The 16,261-nt window shown below is 43.0% G+C and overlaps 1 protein-coding gene across 4 annotated transcripts in view; it reads right to left on the reverse strand.

The window, feature by feature from the left end:
- Positions 1–16,261, reverse strand: part of MALRD1 (MAM and LDL receptor class A domain containing 1) — a 2,533,556-nt gene that overhangs the window by 1,429,003 nt on the left and 1,088,292 nt on the right. For all 4 annotated transcript variants that reach the window (XM_085630825.1, XM_085630827.1, XM_085630826.1 and 1 more), the window contains exon 20: positions 12,642–12,889. In XM_085630825.1, coding sequence (XP_085486951.1) covers positions 12,642–12,889 — 248 coding nt within the window. The remainder of the gene's footprint in view (positions 1–12,641; positions 12,890–16,261) is intronic.

Raw genomic sequence — 16,261 nt, forward strand, 5'->3', positions numbered from 1 at the left:
CACAAAACGCCAGGAACGACAGTCCGTCCTGCTTTTGGCACTACAGCGATGACCATCTATGACACTCTCCTTGCTCCTCGCGATCTCCTCCATTGAGAACGGATCTCTTCGAGCCAACTTTGAGGAGGTAACGTTTTCAGCTGAACTAACCAGGTGATTTTATACTTACCTAAAACTTTGAAACTGAATATCCCCAATGATTGGATTTTTATTATTCTGATATTATTTTATTTTAAAAATGTACTCTATTTTTCTAAATTGTGTTGGAGCTTCTCTTTTGATGCATTTCCACTTTATTACGCTTTGTGTGCTGCATAAATTCTTTACACTTTGCCTCTAAGTTAAGCCTGGCTGTTTTTTGCCAAGCTACAGGGGGTTAACCTCAGGTTAAAGCAGTGACTTTTGTGGTTCACCCTGACAAAGATTGTGGGTGTTGCCTGAGAAGGACTTCTCCCCCTTTCAACCAATAACCCCATTGCTTACACTTTGATTTAATGTTACATCAGTAAACAATGAAAAATCTTTGTAAGCTGCTGCTCAATTGATTGATATGGGTATACTGCATCCCAAAAAACCTGATGAATATAATGGGAAAGACATTTAGTAGTTTGGCCATCAGACCTAAAAAGTAAAAAATTTCAGTTCTTTCTATTTTTCATCATATTTCAATTAGTTGTTTATTTAAATGATTAGTTTTTCTGTGAAACCCATAAGTGATCTACACCAATCTACCCGGGCTGAATCAGGTTTTGTTGTACTTTACAGAAATTTACAGCTTTTTGGGCTCACCAAGCTGTTTCCTACTTCAAGTAAGTTGAAACTGCAACAACAGGAAATATTGACAACCAATCCCAAAAATTGCAAAAACTGCAGTGATTTTTGTTTTGCTTTACTGCTCTGCCTTTTACTGTAAGCTGGGAAAAACGTTCGACACTTTGTCTATCTTCTCAGTTCAAATGGAATCTAAAATTCCTGCATATCATTAGAATGCACAATATATGGGGGGACAAAAAGGACACACATTCATCTTGTTTTTTGGGGGGAAAAAGTTATCACTGCTTCAGCTCAAACTACTTCAATTGTAAAAAAATAAACTTTCGGCACAAGGAGGGAGACTTATGATTTAAGTGGTTAGACTGAACAACTCATCAATATATTACATCAATGGGTTTTCCAATTTACCTGTATATTTGAAGTTACTGTGATACTTCACTATTAGGTGAGAGACACAAACACCTACTACACTAACTGTTAAACTTTCTTTTGAGAGGTGAATTATTATTATTATTATTACTTTATTTCGGCCAATTTGGCCATAAAAGTCACATACATACATAAAAAATCAAGCTGTAAACATGGCAGCAATTTAAGAAAATGGTACATGGAGAAAGAATAGCTTTTACAATTCATTTCATTTCAATTTTAAAAATATATAAAAATATTAAAAATGTAAGAGTTATGTAAACATATACACCTTTCCAACTCAGAGTACCTGTCCTTGTTTCTTACGGGTTATGTAGGCAGAGTATAGGAATTTACTTATGCTAAATACAATGTACTGGGTTGAGTTACTTTTCATGATCCTAAAAGCTATTGCGCAGGACCTAGTTCCCAAGAGGTTGCACATTGGTTTTAGCCATTTCTTTCTAGCATTCATGTAGGCGCTACAAACAAAAAACATGTGAACCTCATTCTCAGAACAGACGTTGGAACACATAGGGCAACACCCCGTTTTAACATTCAATTCTCCCAGTCTTTTTTGTGCCCATCTTTCGGTGTTGTAATTAAGCATAAGTATCCCGTATCTGAACTTTAAGTAAAGGGTTTTTGCAATGGGTGGCTCTATCTCGTCCAGGAATGGTTCAAAACGGAACTCATCCTTAAATGACAGAAAGACCTGGACTGCGGAGCCAACACTACTTCCATCCACTAAATTTCCGCTCATGTGGATCCAAAAAGCTCGCTTAACTATTAGTTTGGAAGAGGTGGACATTTTGTCGGGAGTCTCCCACATTGAATATAAGCCCAGGAGTGTAAACCATTTTTTAATATGCACTAGCCATTGGATGGAATTAAAAGAATCAAGAGTCATCAATTCATGTAGACCATTTCTATATTCTATCAGTTCCGGGGTGGACCAGAGCCTAACCCAGAATATTAATGGTCTTAAGATAGCTAGGTGGTCTGTTCTCCTAAAGTTCAGGTCAAGTTGGAGAGGTAAAAGAGGTGTACTATTAGGGACCCTTACAGAAGCACGCATGAATTTGTTGTCCAGATTTTGAAAACTATTCTTGGCCCATGTGCCCCATATCTCTGCTCCATATAGCACAGCAGATTGTATTTTAAATTTAAAAAGTTCTAAAACCGGGGTTACACTTTTGCTCGTGCTAGTATTCATTTTATATAAAATTGGCTTGACATTTTGGGCATATGTTATCTTGCTTTTCTCGATTTGGGCTTTCCAACTTAGTTTGGAATCGAGCACAACACCCAAATAGGAGAAGTTTTCCACAATACCTAATTTTTGGCTATTCAGGGTCAAGAACCCTCTATCTGGCATACTGGGATTTAATGACATGCATTTTGTTTTGTCAGCATTAATTTCCAAGCCCTTTGTCTGGCAATAGCAACTGAAGGAATTAAGGAGTGCCTGGAGGCCCTTTTTTGTTTGAGATATAAGTATTGTGTCATCTGCGAAGAGCAACGCAGGCACCCTTTCACCATTGAGCTGCGGCGAATCATTAACACAAACATTCAAATATTCGGGGACATCATTAATAAACAGAGAAAACAAGGTAGGGGCCAGGACACATCCCTGGCGAACCCCGCGTTCAATAGGAATATTGTGTGTCAACTCGCCATTAGGGCCCCACCTGATGTTTGCAAAGTTGTCAGCATGCAGCTCAACTATTTGGGCTAGGAGGCATCCCGGTAGACCTATTTCTCTTAAAGTTTTCCAAAGTAGACTGCGTGGGACAAGATCGAATGCAGCCCTCAGGTCAACGAAGGCAACATACAGGTGACCTTTTTTAATGTGCACATACTTCCAAATCAAACAACAAAATCGAAAAATTTGGTCAATAGTGCTGGTCCTACTCCTAAAACCAGCTTGAAATTTGGAAATTATGTTCGAATCTTCCAGCCAGTCATTAATCCTGAATAGCAAGTGTTTAGCATATAATTTTTGGAGCGTGTCCATCAGACTAATGGGTCTGTAGTTAGAGGGTATCAGTCTATCCCCCTTTTTAAATATTAACACAACCTCCGCTGCACGCCAACTATCAGGAAAGTTGCAGTTTGATGATAAAGCATTAAACAGGCGGTTCACATATGGGGCCCAGACGTCAACTTCGTGTTTGTAAAGATCCCCCGGTATTTTATCCGGGCCAGGGGCTTTGGTGTTTTTAAGTTCGTTGATCGCCCTTACTGTCTCATCCAGTGTAAAGTTGAGGGGTTCAATAATGGGGGATTCAATAAGGGGGGGGCACCATAAGCTCCCTTTACTGTCGCCATCGTATTGTTTATAAAGATTTGTAAAGTGAGTTACCCAGGTCATCTCATCCAGGAATACATCTTTCACAGCTCTCCCAGCGTGCCCCCCATTAGCCACCAGCCTCCAGAAGCCAACATTATCATTAACTTTTGCAGCAGCTAACATTTCAGCCCAAATTGATTCCTCCCATAGTTTTTTGGATGTTTTTAGTATACGTTTGTATTCCACCCTTGCAAGTTTAACTTCTTCTTTTGCCTTGTTTTTAATGGCAAGCAATAAGTTTCTTTTAGCAATCCTGCACGAGTGGTCATACCATAACTTTCCGTGATTGGCCACTCTTATGTTTTGTTGCTTTTTTCTCGGCATTTTTGATAGATACGTTTTTAGTTCTGAAAAGAAGACTTTGTGAAGATCAACGAAATGATCAAAATGTTCAGGTAAGAAGGCATGGTCAACTATATGTGCAAACATTTGCTCAAAAAGAGAGTACACCAACGCTAAGGCCTTACCATCCGCCAGAACACGTGGCCATCTTACTGCACGTCTGTTGTTGTTTGTGTGGACGTCCTCACACATGCTTACATGGATATTCTCAGTTGATGTTGTGATGGTGTCACTAACCATATTCATGTTGATGTAAAGTTCCAAAGGATAGTGATCGCTTTCCCCCCTACTTATTACTTTCAGATCAATCAAAAAATGCCAGATGCTAAGAGAAACAAGTACAAAATCTAGATTGCTTTTAGCTTTAGAGAAGGTTGGTTGTTTTTGCAAGTCCGATGGGAGACGGCCATTGCCTGCTCTAAGGCCGTGATCTGCGGTGAGTCTTAATAATTGGCTGGCCAATGTGGAGTATTTAACAGATTTTGTGGTATCAAGCTGGGGGATATTATACGCTTGGTCCTCATCTTCGAACACATCAGAGATGCCCGGAACAGGTTCGTAATTACAATTTAGGTCTCCTCCCAAGATAACCGGGGTGTCTCCAACTACGTTTTTCAAGAGGAGATCCAGGGCTTCAAGTGTTGGTGAAACCTTGGAGTGGCCGATCGGTCTGTTATAAACATTAACGATGTAACATTCGTTTCCACAGGATGGAGTAACCCTTAGGGCCAAGATATCAGGAGAGCCTGTATCAACAAGATCAACCTGCATGACCAAGGTGATTTTTAGCCAAATTATTAGGCCCCCCGATGGTCTTCCTCGGTCGGACTGGACTGCCTCAATACCATATGTTTTATATCCTACCCGATGTGGAACTTCTGTAGCCCAGGTTTCTTGTAGCAGACAAATGTCACAGATGTCAATGTAGTCTGCCCAGTCAGGGTCTTTTAAGTTCTTGCAAACACCTGCGATGTTCCACGATAGAATAAGTAAGCGAGGTGATAGGCTCTGAGTGTCAGGGGAGGGATTGACTACACACTGTTTAGATAAACTGCCTAGCTGTGGGTTTAGCATGTCTTTCTCTGCATCCCTGGCTCTTTCTTTCACTACAGTATTAGATCCCCCATCCGGACCACCCTTAGCTTTACTATAGCATACATTTCCGGCTTTATAAGATAATTCCACTTTCTGGGGATTTGAAATGGTCCTATGCATCCTAACCTTAATGATCTGATCATCATCATGCAATTGTAGGACATTTTTTAGTTTGGGATTACCTTTGTCCATGCTACAGAAGGTGTCATATAAATTAGAGATACAGTCAGGCATAGTGGCAAGTCAATCGACAGCGTCAAGGCAACTGAATCTATTGAAGGTGGGGATGCCAGACCACATATTATAATCACCATATCTAGCCGAATTGGGAGCACTGCCATAATAATGGTTGACAGGGTTCCACTTGGGGACATGATGAATGGGTCTAGGTGAAGGGTAAAAGAATGATAGGGGTCTAGCTTCAATGGGAGGATTCGCACCGTACGATTTCCAATTGCATATTAGTTCAGCACTTTGGGGTTCTTCAAAGGATATGACAATACAGTCACCCGTGGTTGATTTGGCCGTTGGCCCTACCCATGGTACCCTCCTAACCATAAGGATCTTACTTTTCATCTGGTTAGGAATGGGTTTATATTTGTCTAGCCAAAAAATCACTTTGTTTTTTAAAGATTGGAAGTTTTCTTCATATTGGCTATCCAATTCTGGCACCCCTGTGAGGACAGCTACAAATGGACTAGCGTCTGGTGGCAGATCTATATACCCTCCTCTAAAATTACTGTACATGTGGCTAGACTGATGGTTTGACTTATGAGTGGTATTTATAAAAGATTTATCAGGCAAGGATTGATTGCTTGCAGAAGTAATGTGAGGATATGCAGGCGGATTGGATCGGGGTTTATTTGGGACTAATACGCTCTGGTTGGAAGAGTGGGTAGAGGGAAGAATTGGCAATTGAGAAGTATTACTATGTACCTGATTTTTCTGTGAAGGTTTACTAGTAATATTTACAGCTGTAGAAGTTGAGGGAGTTGGATTGGGTTTTTCTTTAGTGCTAATTGGTTGTTTAACATTAGTATTTCTTACTATCCCCTCCTTTTTTTGCTGCACATTCGATGAATTTGTGTTTATTGTTAAGACCGGGGCGGGGACTGGAGCTTGCTGGGTGGCTCTAGGCACTTCAGTACAGTTAAGGCTTAAACTTGACAAAGTGATGACACTTTTCTCAACTTCAAGTAGCTGGTTCTCAATGCCAGTTAGCCTGATTTCTAGTGGTTTAAGTAGTCTCTTTAGCGTCTCCCACACTATTTTTAAGAATTCTTCCCTTCCACCATCTTGTTCTGCCATATCAGACGAGACTCTTTGCCCCTCACTGGCTGAGTGATCAGACATGACGATAGAGATTTGTTCATCTATGTTAGCATTAGTATTTTCTACAGTTGCTGGGGCTACATCGTGTACAATGTTATCAGTTGTTACAGTAGGCATACTTGGTGTTCCCCCCGTGATATTATGGCTAAGGGCTACTTTTGCTTTTTTCCTAGCGAAAGCGGTTAGGTGTTTGCGCTTTCTTTTATGCTTTGATGGTGCCTTGGCGGGTGACTTGCTTTTATTAGACTCTGTCTCAGCTGGTAGCTGACAGGGCACCTCATTTGCGATATCCTCAGCACTCTCCTTTGGAAGATTCAGCGGTGATAGGCTTTCAGATTCGGCTCTAACGGAAGGCCCAGGAGGTTCTTGATTAATAGGAGGGGTTGTTTCTTCTACTGTTGAGTAAACCTCGGCCGAGGTTATAATTGGTTTTATGCCAGTAATGCGTTCAGGCGTTTTGGAGGTTGCAATGCTGCCTAGAGAAGATTTTTTTCTGAGTGCAAATTCAGTTGAGAGCCTCCTAGCACACTCAAGTTCTATTGAGACTTTGTGCTGAAGTTTAGTTATTTCATTATCAATAGAGAGGCTGGTCCTGGTGATAAAATCATCTAAGGTGCCTGTAGCCTTTTTGGAGGTCCTAGTAGCCTTACTCCTAGTTTCGCGCGAGGACATTGTGTGGAAGGGATATTACAATTATATATGAGTAGTGCAGGAAGGCCAGCTAATGTAACACAGAAATTAAAAGCCAAGAGGAATGGCCCGGTCCGGTCTTAAACGGTCTCTAACGGCCTAAAACGGCCCTGTCTTTGCCCCGTCTTCACCCGGGCTGCGTCCCGCGCTGCAGGAGTAGGATGTTGTTATGAAGCCTCAGGAGGGCGGGGGGCGGGCCAGCAGGGAGAGCGGACCGGAAGCTCTCCGTCGGTCTAGCAGGGACTTCTGGAAATTGAAGTCCCCGCACGCTCGCAGCCCCGCTGCAGCCACACGCCTGATGCCGCTTTTCCTCCTTACCGCCTCAGTGCTCCTCACAAACGTCAGGTATGTTCCCCTCCTCAGCACAGGCGAAGGGGCACCCGCGAAGCGGGTGCGCCAAGTGGTGGAAGTGCGCCGAGTTGTAGAAGGGTGAGCCGCTGTATCACGCTGGCAGTGCTATGTTCCTCCGTTTGGTGTGCAAACAATTTAGGAAAGTGTCCCACTCGTTTGGCAGCAAACTGATGTTATGAAGCCTCAGGAGGGCGGGGGGCGGGCCAGCAGGGAGAGCGGACCGGAAGCTCTCCGTCGGTCTAGCAGGGACTTCTGGGAATTGAAGTCCCCGCACGCTCGCAGCCCCGCTGCAGCCACACGCCTGATGCCGCTTTTCCTCCTTACCGCCTCAGTGCTCCTCACAAACGTCAGGTATGTTCCCCTCCTCAGCACAGGCGAAGGGGCACCCGCGAAGCGGGTGCGCCAAGTGGTGGAAGTGCGCCGAGTTGTAGAAGGGTGAGCCGCTGTATCACGCTGGCAGTGCTATGTTCCTCCGTTTGGTGTGCAAACAATTTAGGAAAGTGAATTATATCTTGTGACTGTGAATTGTACAAGTTGCCTAATCCACCACATTCCTTACATCAAGAATTAGTTTCAAGCAATGTGTTAATTGTTTTACCCTCCTAATCTACAGTAATTTTCACTAGGTACTACATTTAGAAAGGTAACATCAAATTTACTAGCATCCCACTAGATCCCAAACACGGTGATTAACTCAGTCATCCTTAAATACAAAGTTTAAAGGTTACTCTGATCGCACAAATAATTAAAATCATAGCAAGATATAGGAGCACAAAACTGCACCATACAAATAAAAAAAATACCACAGACAATAAAGGGGCTTCTTTTGAAAGGAAATGAGCATTGTCTTGTGATTAAAAGGGACAACATAACAGCAGGGAGCACCCATTCATGCTAACAGCAACTAACAGGTCACAAACAAGCTGAAACAAGTGCAAGACAGTGTGAGTGCAGATCAGTGCCTTCCACCAAAAAAACAGACCCTCGTCCTACATTTAAAATAGTCAAAGTGTAAAAAGTACTAATACCAATTAGCGACAGGACCATTCCCACATCAAGGAAAGGGCTTGCCAAACCGGGAAAATGCCCTACCACTTAAAAATGTAAATGCTTAAGTACATATTTTGTCTCTCTACTGGTCTTACTAACCTTGAAGACCTGCCCAGTCATTGATTTGATATTGTAAATTGTGCGGTTGAAATTTCGTATGAGCGCTTATCCTTCTGCAGCCCTTAGCTTTGCTCTCAGCAAACACCTAGAAGTCAATCAGAGCGCTATCTAACTAGACAATTCTCATGACCTCAATTCAAGATCAGTTTAGATTGCATAACGTTAAGCAAGCTACAACAGTCCCTCAGATAATCTGTTTAAATTGTATTGCAGATATAGCGAACAAGGATTTATAATAAAGCAACCTCTGTCTTTACAGTCATCCAAAGTAAACAAAGGGCAGCTGGTCTAATATACCCCAAAACAAAATTATGGGGTTAAGATCACTGAATCCATGTCCTGTTCTCAAAGCTCACAGCACATAACAAAATGCCCACAGATATGGTGCTTGGAACATGGGGACAGAGAGTAGGGGATAGATGGAGGCCACACTATATCCCCAGAACTCACTGCGTCCAGCTGAAACATATTTATAGCAGGTTCTGGGTGCTTAGCATCTGAGAGGACAGTGTGGCTGAAAGCAATACCTGCTGCCCCAAGCGTGCTGCAAAAGGCATGGCACAGTTGTATCAATAGGTATTGAGACCAAGAAGGAGTGCCATATCTTACACAAATAGCCAGTATCTGGTGTGCATGGCCAAACCTAGCCTGCAGGGTAGTTTTGTTTTACACATGGGCTAAGGTATATGTTGGAAAATGGCTCTCTCTGAAGGGTCACCCCAAACCTTTTGCCTTCCTCCCCCTCCTCTTTTTCTGAACTTCTTTGTGTTGGCATTAGGACTCTGGGCACTTTACCACTGCTGGCCACTCTCTCTTCTAAACATTGTACAATTGCTTTACACCTGTTTGGCATATTTGATTTACTCATAGTTTCCTTGTAAAGTGGTATACCATATACCCAGGGCCTGTAAACTAAATGCTACTAATGAGCCTGCAGGACTGAGTGTGCCACCCACAGAAGTAGCTTCTCAAACATATTTCAGGCCTGCTGCTGCAGGGCCTGTGTGTGCAGATTACTGCCACTTTGACTTGGCACTTAAAACTACTTGCCAAGCTTGAAACTCCCCTTTTATTGAACATCATACAACACAGTAGGCCCTAGGTAGACCTAAGGGCAGGGTGCAGTGTAAATGAAAGGTAGGACATTTATTGGTATGTTTTTCACGTCCTAATAGTATCAAACAGACTATTTCATTTTTCACTACTGTGAGGCCTACTCCTTTCATACGCGAGCATTGGGAATTCCTTAAAACACTTTTAAGCTGTAATTCCTAATCAAAATGGAGTAGCTCCATCATGTTTTATATCTTTGGAATGGTTGGATTTAACATTACTAATTCAGAAATGCAACTCTTATAAAGTGGAGATGTCTCTTTACTTATAACTCAATGCGAATTGCGGCCTGTCTCCAATACCTGTCTGGGCTTCGTGACAGCTATACTGTTTGTGTTCCCTCTAAACAGCCACAACACAGGATGGATAGGTGTGCCTGAGTATCTATCTACTTACATCTGCAGTCTAATGGCTTTGGAGGGCCTAGATGGAAGAGAGGAGCTAACACTAAAGCAACCTTTTTAGTGCTACTTGCTTCTTAGTGCTTTACAGCATTGATTCCTTTAAAATGAAATATCTCAATTTCTATGCATTGGATTTTATCGTTTTGTTCAGATTATAATATTATATTTTTCTAATCCTGCGTAGAATTCTAATTCTAGCAGTATACAACCAAAAGACACAAAACGGTCACGAAAGACTTTGATAAATGGCTATAGGGAGTCTTCACTCAAAAATTCAAACAAAATGTTTTCTAAAGAAGAAATTGCCCTTTACAAAAATTCAAGAATGTTGTGGCTATTATGCAAACAAACAAAAAAAATCCTCAATTGTATTGAGAAGTGCCACCATAACTTCCATAAATGTACCACGTATGACCTCAGATAAGCTCACAGATATTACAACTTATATAATCATGAAATTCACAGGTGACATTGCCTAAACAGTGATATCATAAACAACATCACTTAAGAAACCCTATGGTGCTGCATATTGCTGTGTCCTCTGAGTAATGCTTAGACCTCAAATTTCAGAACACAGGTGTTGGAATTAAGCCAGAACCTGTACACAAGTGGGGAGAAGGCTATTTCCGGAGAACATCATTGCTGTACTGAGCAGTCTACAAGTGCCGCAGCAAGGTTTTTTACTAAGACAGAAGGGATGCAAATGTCAGTACCTACTTTGGTCATGCCTAGTGGGTTAAGGTCTGTGGGTGTGACTGTTGATCTGTCATTCCACTCCAGGAGCTTACTGGTCACATTGTTTGGCCTTATCCATTGTGGTTCGTGAACAGGGCCTGCATACTTAGGGCTTGGTATGCACAGAACCTACTGAACATAGTATGCTACCACACTAAGGGCCAGATGTACAACCTTCCAATTTGCGACTCGCAAATGGTGTGGCATTTGTGACTCGCAAATTGGGATGTATAACAGTGACTCAGACACTGTTTGCGATTCCAACTCGTAAGAAATTCCGCTCTGGGGCTCATCCAAACTACTTGATCCCAAGGCATGTAAAAATAAGAGGGCCATAATGACCCTATTGTGTGATGGAGATAGAGTTCACTAGCATTTATCTTTTGGGATCAGGACTTTTATATAGCATCATCAGACTTTAACCCTGAGCAAGAGGGAGAAAAGCAGAAAAAGTTAAAACAAAGAAGACAAAAACATAGTGACAAAGAGAAAAGGCATGTATGAAATTGAACCTGTGGTAGTGAAATATTGGTGCAGAAAGTGTATGGTGGTTTTTGAAAGAGTCTGAGGTGAAATAAAAACTAGACACTCATGATATTCGGGAACCCTGATATTCTCCAGCACTGGCGGCGGGTTTATGAACAAAATTTTGGTCCAGCACTTTTACAAATTAAGCATCGTGAAAATTACACATGCTTCTTGTTGAAAAGTTACTCGATTTGGACTACTCCTAATTAAGCCTGGGCAAAGCACTACGCTACGCTCGCATAGTTTGCGAAGTTTGCGCTACTTCGCACTACGCGAATTGCACGTAGCACAGTGCAAACACGCGTAGCTTAGTGTTGCGTACTGCAGCGGTCCTTTTTTGCTTGCTCGCAATCCTCAACGTCAAGTTGGCGACCGCGAGCAAGCAAAATGACATCCCGGCGAGACTTTTTCCTCGTTCGCGATCAGCAACATCAAGTTGGCGATCGCGAGCGTGGAAAATAAACCTCCCGGCGAGATTCTCAACGTGAGGAGGTCATGTTTCTCATTGCGAGTGGTCGCGTATGCTCGCGACCGTTCGCGATGAGAAACTACCAGTCCGCATTGAGAAAGCTGCTGCTCGAGTAAAAATCTACTCGAGCAGCAGAAAACTACAGCTCGCACTGTGCAAGATGCCATTTTCAATGATTGCACAGTGCCGGTTGCTTGTCCGCACTGTGCAATCATTGAAAATGACATCTTGCACAGTGCGAACAGGGTACTACGCAGTTCGCGAAGTGCTACGCGTAGCTCGCGTAGTGCGAAGTGCACTTTGCGTAGCTTCGCGTAGTGCTACTTCGCGAACTACGCCCAGGGTTACTCCTAATGCTTTGACATCACGTAATATCTCAGTGATATCATTTGCACATGTAGGAATCTTTGTCTGCTCACACTAGGCACTTACACTTTTCTTCGCTAGTCAAGCAATCAAAGACATTTTTTTTAACATGCATGGTAGACTTGTTTTACTAATCTGGCTAGCATGGTGCGAAGACACAGAATTAAAGTCTCCAAGAGGGGAAAAGCTTGCATTTAATTGTGGTTTATTGTTGCATGACTATCATGACCCACTGATGAGAGATTCTTCCCTGAGTGCAATGTTTCTACCATCTTGAAGAGCCCTACTCAGTATACTGAACAGTGGTATGACATTTTTTTCTCCTGCATCATGATTATCAAAGTGATTGTTGAGGCTCCTCCCAGAATATGCAATCAAACTCATACACAAACGAAATAAATACATTTACCTCGCGAGAAAAGATTTACTATTTTTAGAAGGACTGCCTGTTTTTTCCATGCATTCAAATAATTTTGTCAGAAAATGTGTTCAAACTGTTTATGCACAGTACCTTGCAATTTTTACTTCTTTGGCTTATCACTGGGCTGGAAATGATGGCTTGTTGCTTTGGCAGCTGAGGGAAGGAGCTCTCGATGAAGATGTAATGCCCAGATGGCTCCCTCAAGGTGTGGTCCGTGGCAGGCCCCGTGCCAGTGGTCGGGGTGCTGCCCGCTCTCAGACTCCAGTCAAAGTCATCATTTTTGTTTTGTGTCCAGGAGCAGAGATCGAATTCGAAATCACATCGACCCACGCATGTGCCTGAAAATAGATTTAAAATGTATTAAGTGAGAAACGAAAGTTAAACGAGAGGAGGCGCTGCCAATTTTAACTCATATAAATCCGGCCTCGGATACAGCAGTTGAAACATTTAAGCCAAACAGACGGATTAATGACAGCAAATTTGTAGCCAGGTGGAGACATTTTTTTTTTTCGCAGCACAGTCAAGAAAAACATGTTTAAATATATTCACAGATTGTTCACAGTAATGGTAACAATTTTGAATCAAATAATGTGTACTTGTGGAATATTTTAAGATTTATGTGTTACACATTGAGAACATGAACACGCTGGGGCAGATTTATGACGTCTGGCGCATCTCTGCTAATCAGCAGAGATGCGCCAGAAGAGTTGCGACGCATCTGCCCACCCGTGCGCCACCATTGATGCGCCGCATTTACAATGCGGCGCACCGTGGCACTCGGATAGGCAGATGCGTGACGCATCTCCTGTCGGAAAGGCGGTGCTTTGCTGGAATTGCGTCGCAAGCGCGACGCAGCTCCAGCAAGGCTCGGGGGTGCCCTATCATTACAATGCTGCGTCAATTCTTACGTCTGCTTCAAGCAGGTGCAGGGTTTTGACGCAGCATGGGCTCAAAAGTGACTAAGTGAAATCTTGTAGATTTCACTCAGCCACTTTTAGGAGGCGTTCCTGCGACGGAACGCTCCCCCCCTGCACAGGTACGCCTACTGCTGGTGCAGGGCTTTACAACATGACGCATCTCCCAGATGCGTCATGTTGTAAATACCACGCAGCATGGCGCAGGATTTGCGCCGCCGCTGCGTTACAAAAGTGACGCAACGGCAGCGTAAATGAGGCGCAAGGGGCTCATAAATCTGCCCCTAAATACTTAAAGCATTGGACGTGTGCATTGTGCTCCTCCCTCACTATGCCTGACACAAGATAGATTGTATTGCCCTTTGCCATCATTTTACTTGTACACAAAAGGCCTGGCATTTCTATTACTGATGCTTCAGAAAACAAAGGTGTGCATCGAGGCCCATGTACCTGAATGCATCGTCTGCCTCCAGGTAATTTGAATGCTTCAATAGGTGGGTGCTAGGGTAGGTTTGTTAATGACGGTGCTTTACTGGTACCGGTAACAGGGCCGGCTTTAGTGCTGGTGACGGCCTTTGCGACAATGTTTGTTGGCGCCCCCCCAATGACCACCTCCACCACGGATTCTCTCACTAGCACCCTTTAACAGTGACCAAGTCTCCATAACCACACTCTCTCAGGTGCATTGAATTAGTTATATAGCGCCACTCATACCAGCGTAGGGTGTCCGAGCACTTTGCATCACACACACATTACACAGAGACAATCAATCATACGTGTATAGGAAATGTTACATAAGCCAAAGGACTAAAAGTGTACGAGTCACATGTCATCCATACTGGTAGGCAGTATAGTTTAAGAGTGCTTGGTGTGGAGAAGCACAAACTCAGAGTCGAAAAAGAAACAGCATAGTTGGGAGTTCTCTTTAATAATAAGAATCGATTTCTAGCCAAATTAATCATTTTTCCAACTTTAATCAAAGTTCTAATAATGTATACTTTGCAGTGTGTATGCAGTTCTAGGATGAAAGTTGATAGCTCACTATTCTATATTAGGACTTTAAGTTATAAATTGCAAGTACAAAAGGATGTCTCTTCTGAAAGCAGTAACCTGCTGATCTGTTTACATCATACGCACTCTGTAATCTACTTGGCACAGGTTCTTTGCAGCAGGCATATTAACCCTCTGCACTAACATCACCTAAGTCAAAACCTCAACTATGCAAAATGCTGATCTCTCTCCAGGACGATAATTAATCACAGGAGTTATTTTGACATTTATGTGAGGCCTGGTAATTGCCGGGGGAAAGAAACGCTGCAGCAGGTGCTTCAAAATCATAATAAACTTTAAATCACGGCGCCCCCAAGAAGCCAGCACCCGGTGCGGTGGCACCGGTCGCACCGCCCTAAAGCCGGCCCTGACCGATAAAACATACAATACGGCAGCAGTCCCTGAGATAAAAGATAAGGCCATTCAGGCAAACTGTGAGGATAATAGAGAGACCCAGAGAGGACCAGAGTTCTGGAGATACAATATCCTATCCAGAAACTGGCATAGGGTTCAGATTCTCAAACACTGATGAGGAAAATAAAATATCATGAGGCCTATGTGTCCCCGTGTGTTCCCCCACACTCATGTGCACATACATGTCACCTATGTATTTCCCCTCCATGGCCTGTCTATCATGATGCTTATGCTATAACGTGGCCTGCCATAATCCGTTCTCCCATGAGAGAAACGACAAATCTGCTCTGAGGCCTACACGTTTTGCATCATGTTTTCCCGCATTTCCATTATTGTGGCCCAGCCAGTGAGGAAATATGAATTTTGTGATCAGTTATGTCCCCTATCGTAGACCCCAACGGCTCCATGTGCATGCTATAAGTACATGTATGTTCCCTCCAGTTCCAGTTATGAAGACGCAAATACATGTGCGTCCACCGTCAACATGTCCTCTTTCAGATCCGCCATGAATGGGTCAGATATTCCATTCCTAAGTATGAAAGGCCACCGACTTTATGTGGTTCACTTTCCACATTTTACAGATTCAGGCGAGTAGGCCCTGAATTCTGCCATCAAGCCTTTTCCTGCCTTCTGCCTCTGAAAGCTCCAGTCCGAGCCCGCATCTGTATCCATGAACTTTGTCCTACTCCCTGCGTGGCTAACGGTGCCTGAACCAGCCTGTTGCCTGCCAAAAACTGTATTTCACCTTCAAGATTATCTGCTCCGCTCCTCATCCGATGCATTCCTGTCTAGTAGTTTAGGTAAACATTCTTCCAGCTACAGTGCAAAGGGCCAGGCCTCACTGTCCTCATGCAAGTAATTCATAGCCCCTGTTACCATGGAAGATTCCTGCCCCCTCGCATCTCATGTAGACACTTAGACGCTTGTACACGCACTAACAGTCAGTATAGAATAGATTCCGTCCGAGAGACCTTTCCTTTTGGATAATACAGTTCTTTAAACATAAGATATTAGATATGATTTGGGATTAGGTTGACATGACCCCTCAGACTTCTGTCTCCACATGTAGAGCTAAATGTCAAGTCCCCTTCACCCTCTAGTTGCACGTCAATCACACGTCATGCGGCTGCGCGCGCATCTCTGTCAAGTATTTCTGCTGACATTGCAGGATTCACTTATGGATCCACCCACTTGTGACATCATGTTTAATGACGTATTTAGTTACGCCTATGTTTACGCCTTTTTTCATTACGTATGTGTATCATTATCTGTACTATCAGTTGTTACGCCTCTTGCATCTGTCTTAATGTAATACTTTTCATATAAATATCA

The sequence above is a fragment of the Triturus cristatus genome, chromosome 10 (assembly GCF_964204655.1).
Source record: "Triturus cristatus chromosome 10, aTriCri1.1, whole genome shotgun sequence".
Classification (NCBI taxonomy): domain Eukaryota; kingdom Metazoa; phylum Chordata; class Amphibia; order Caudata; family Salamandridae; genus Triturus; species Triturus cristatus.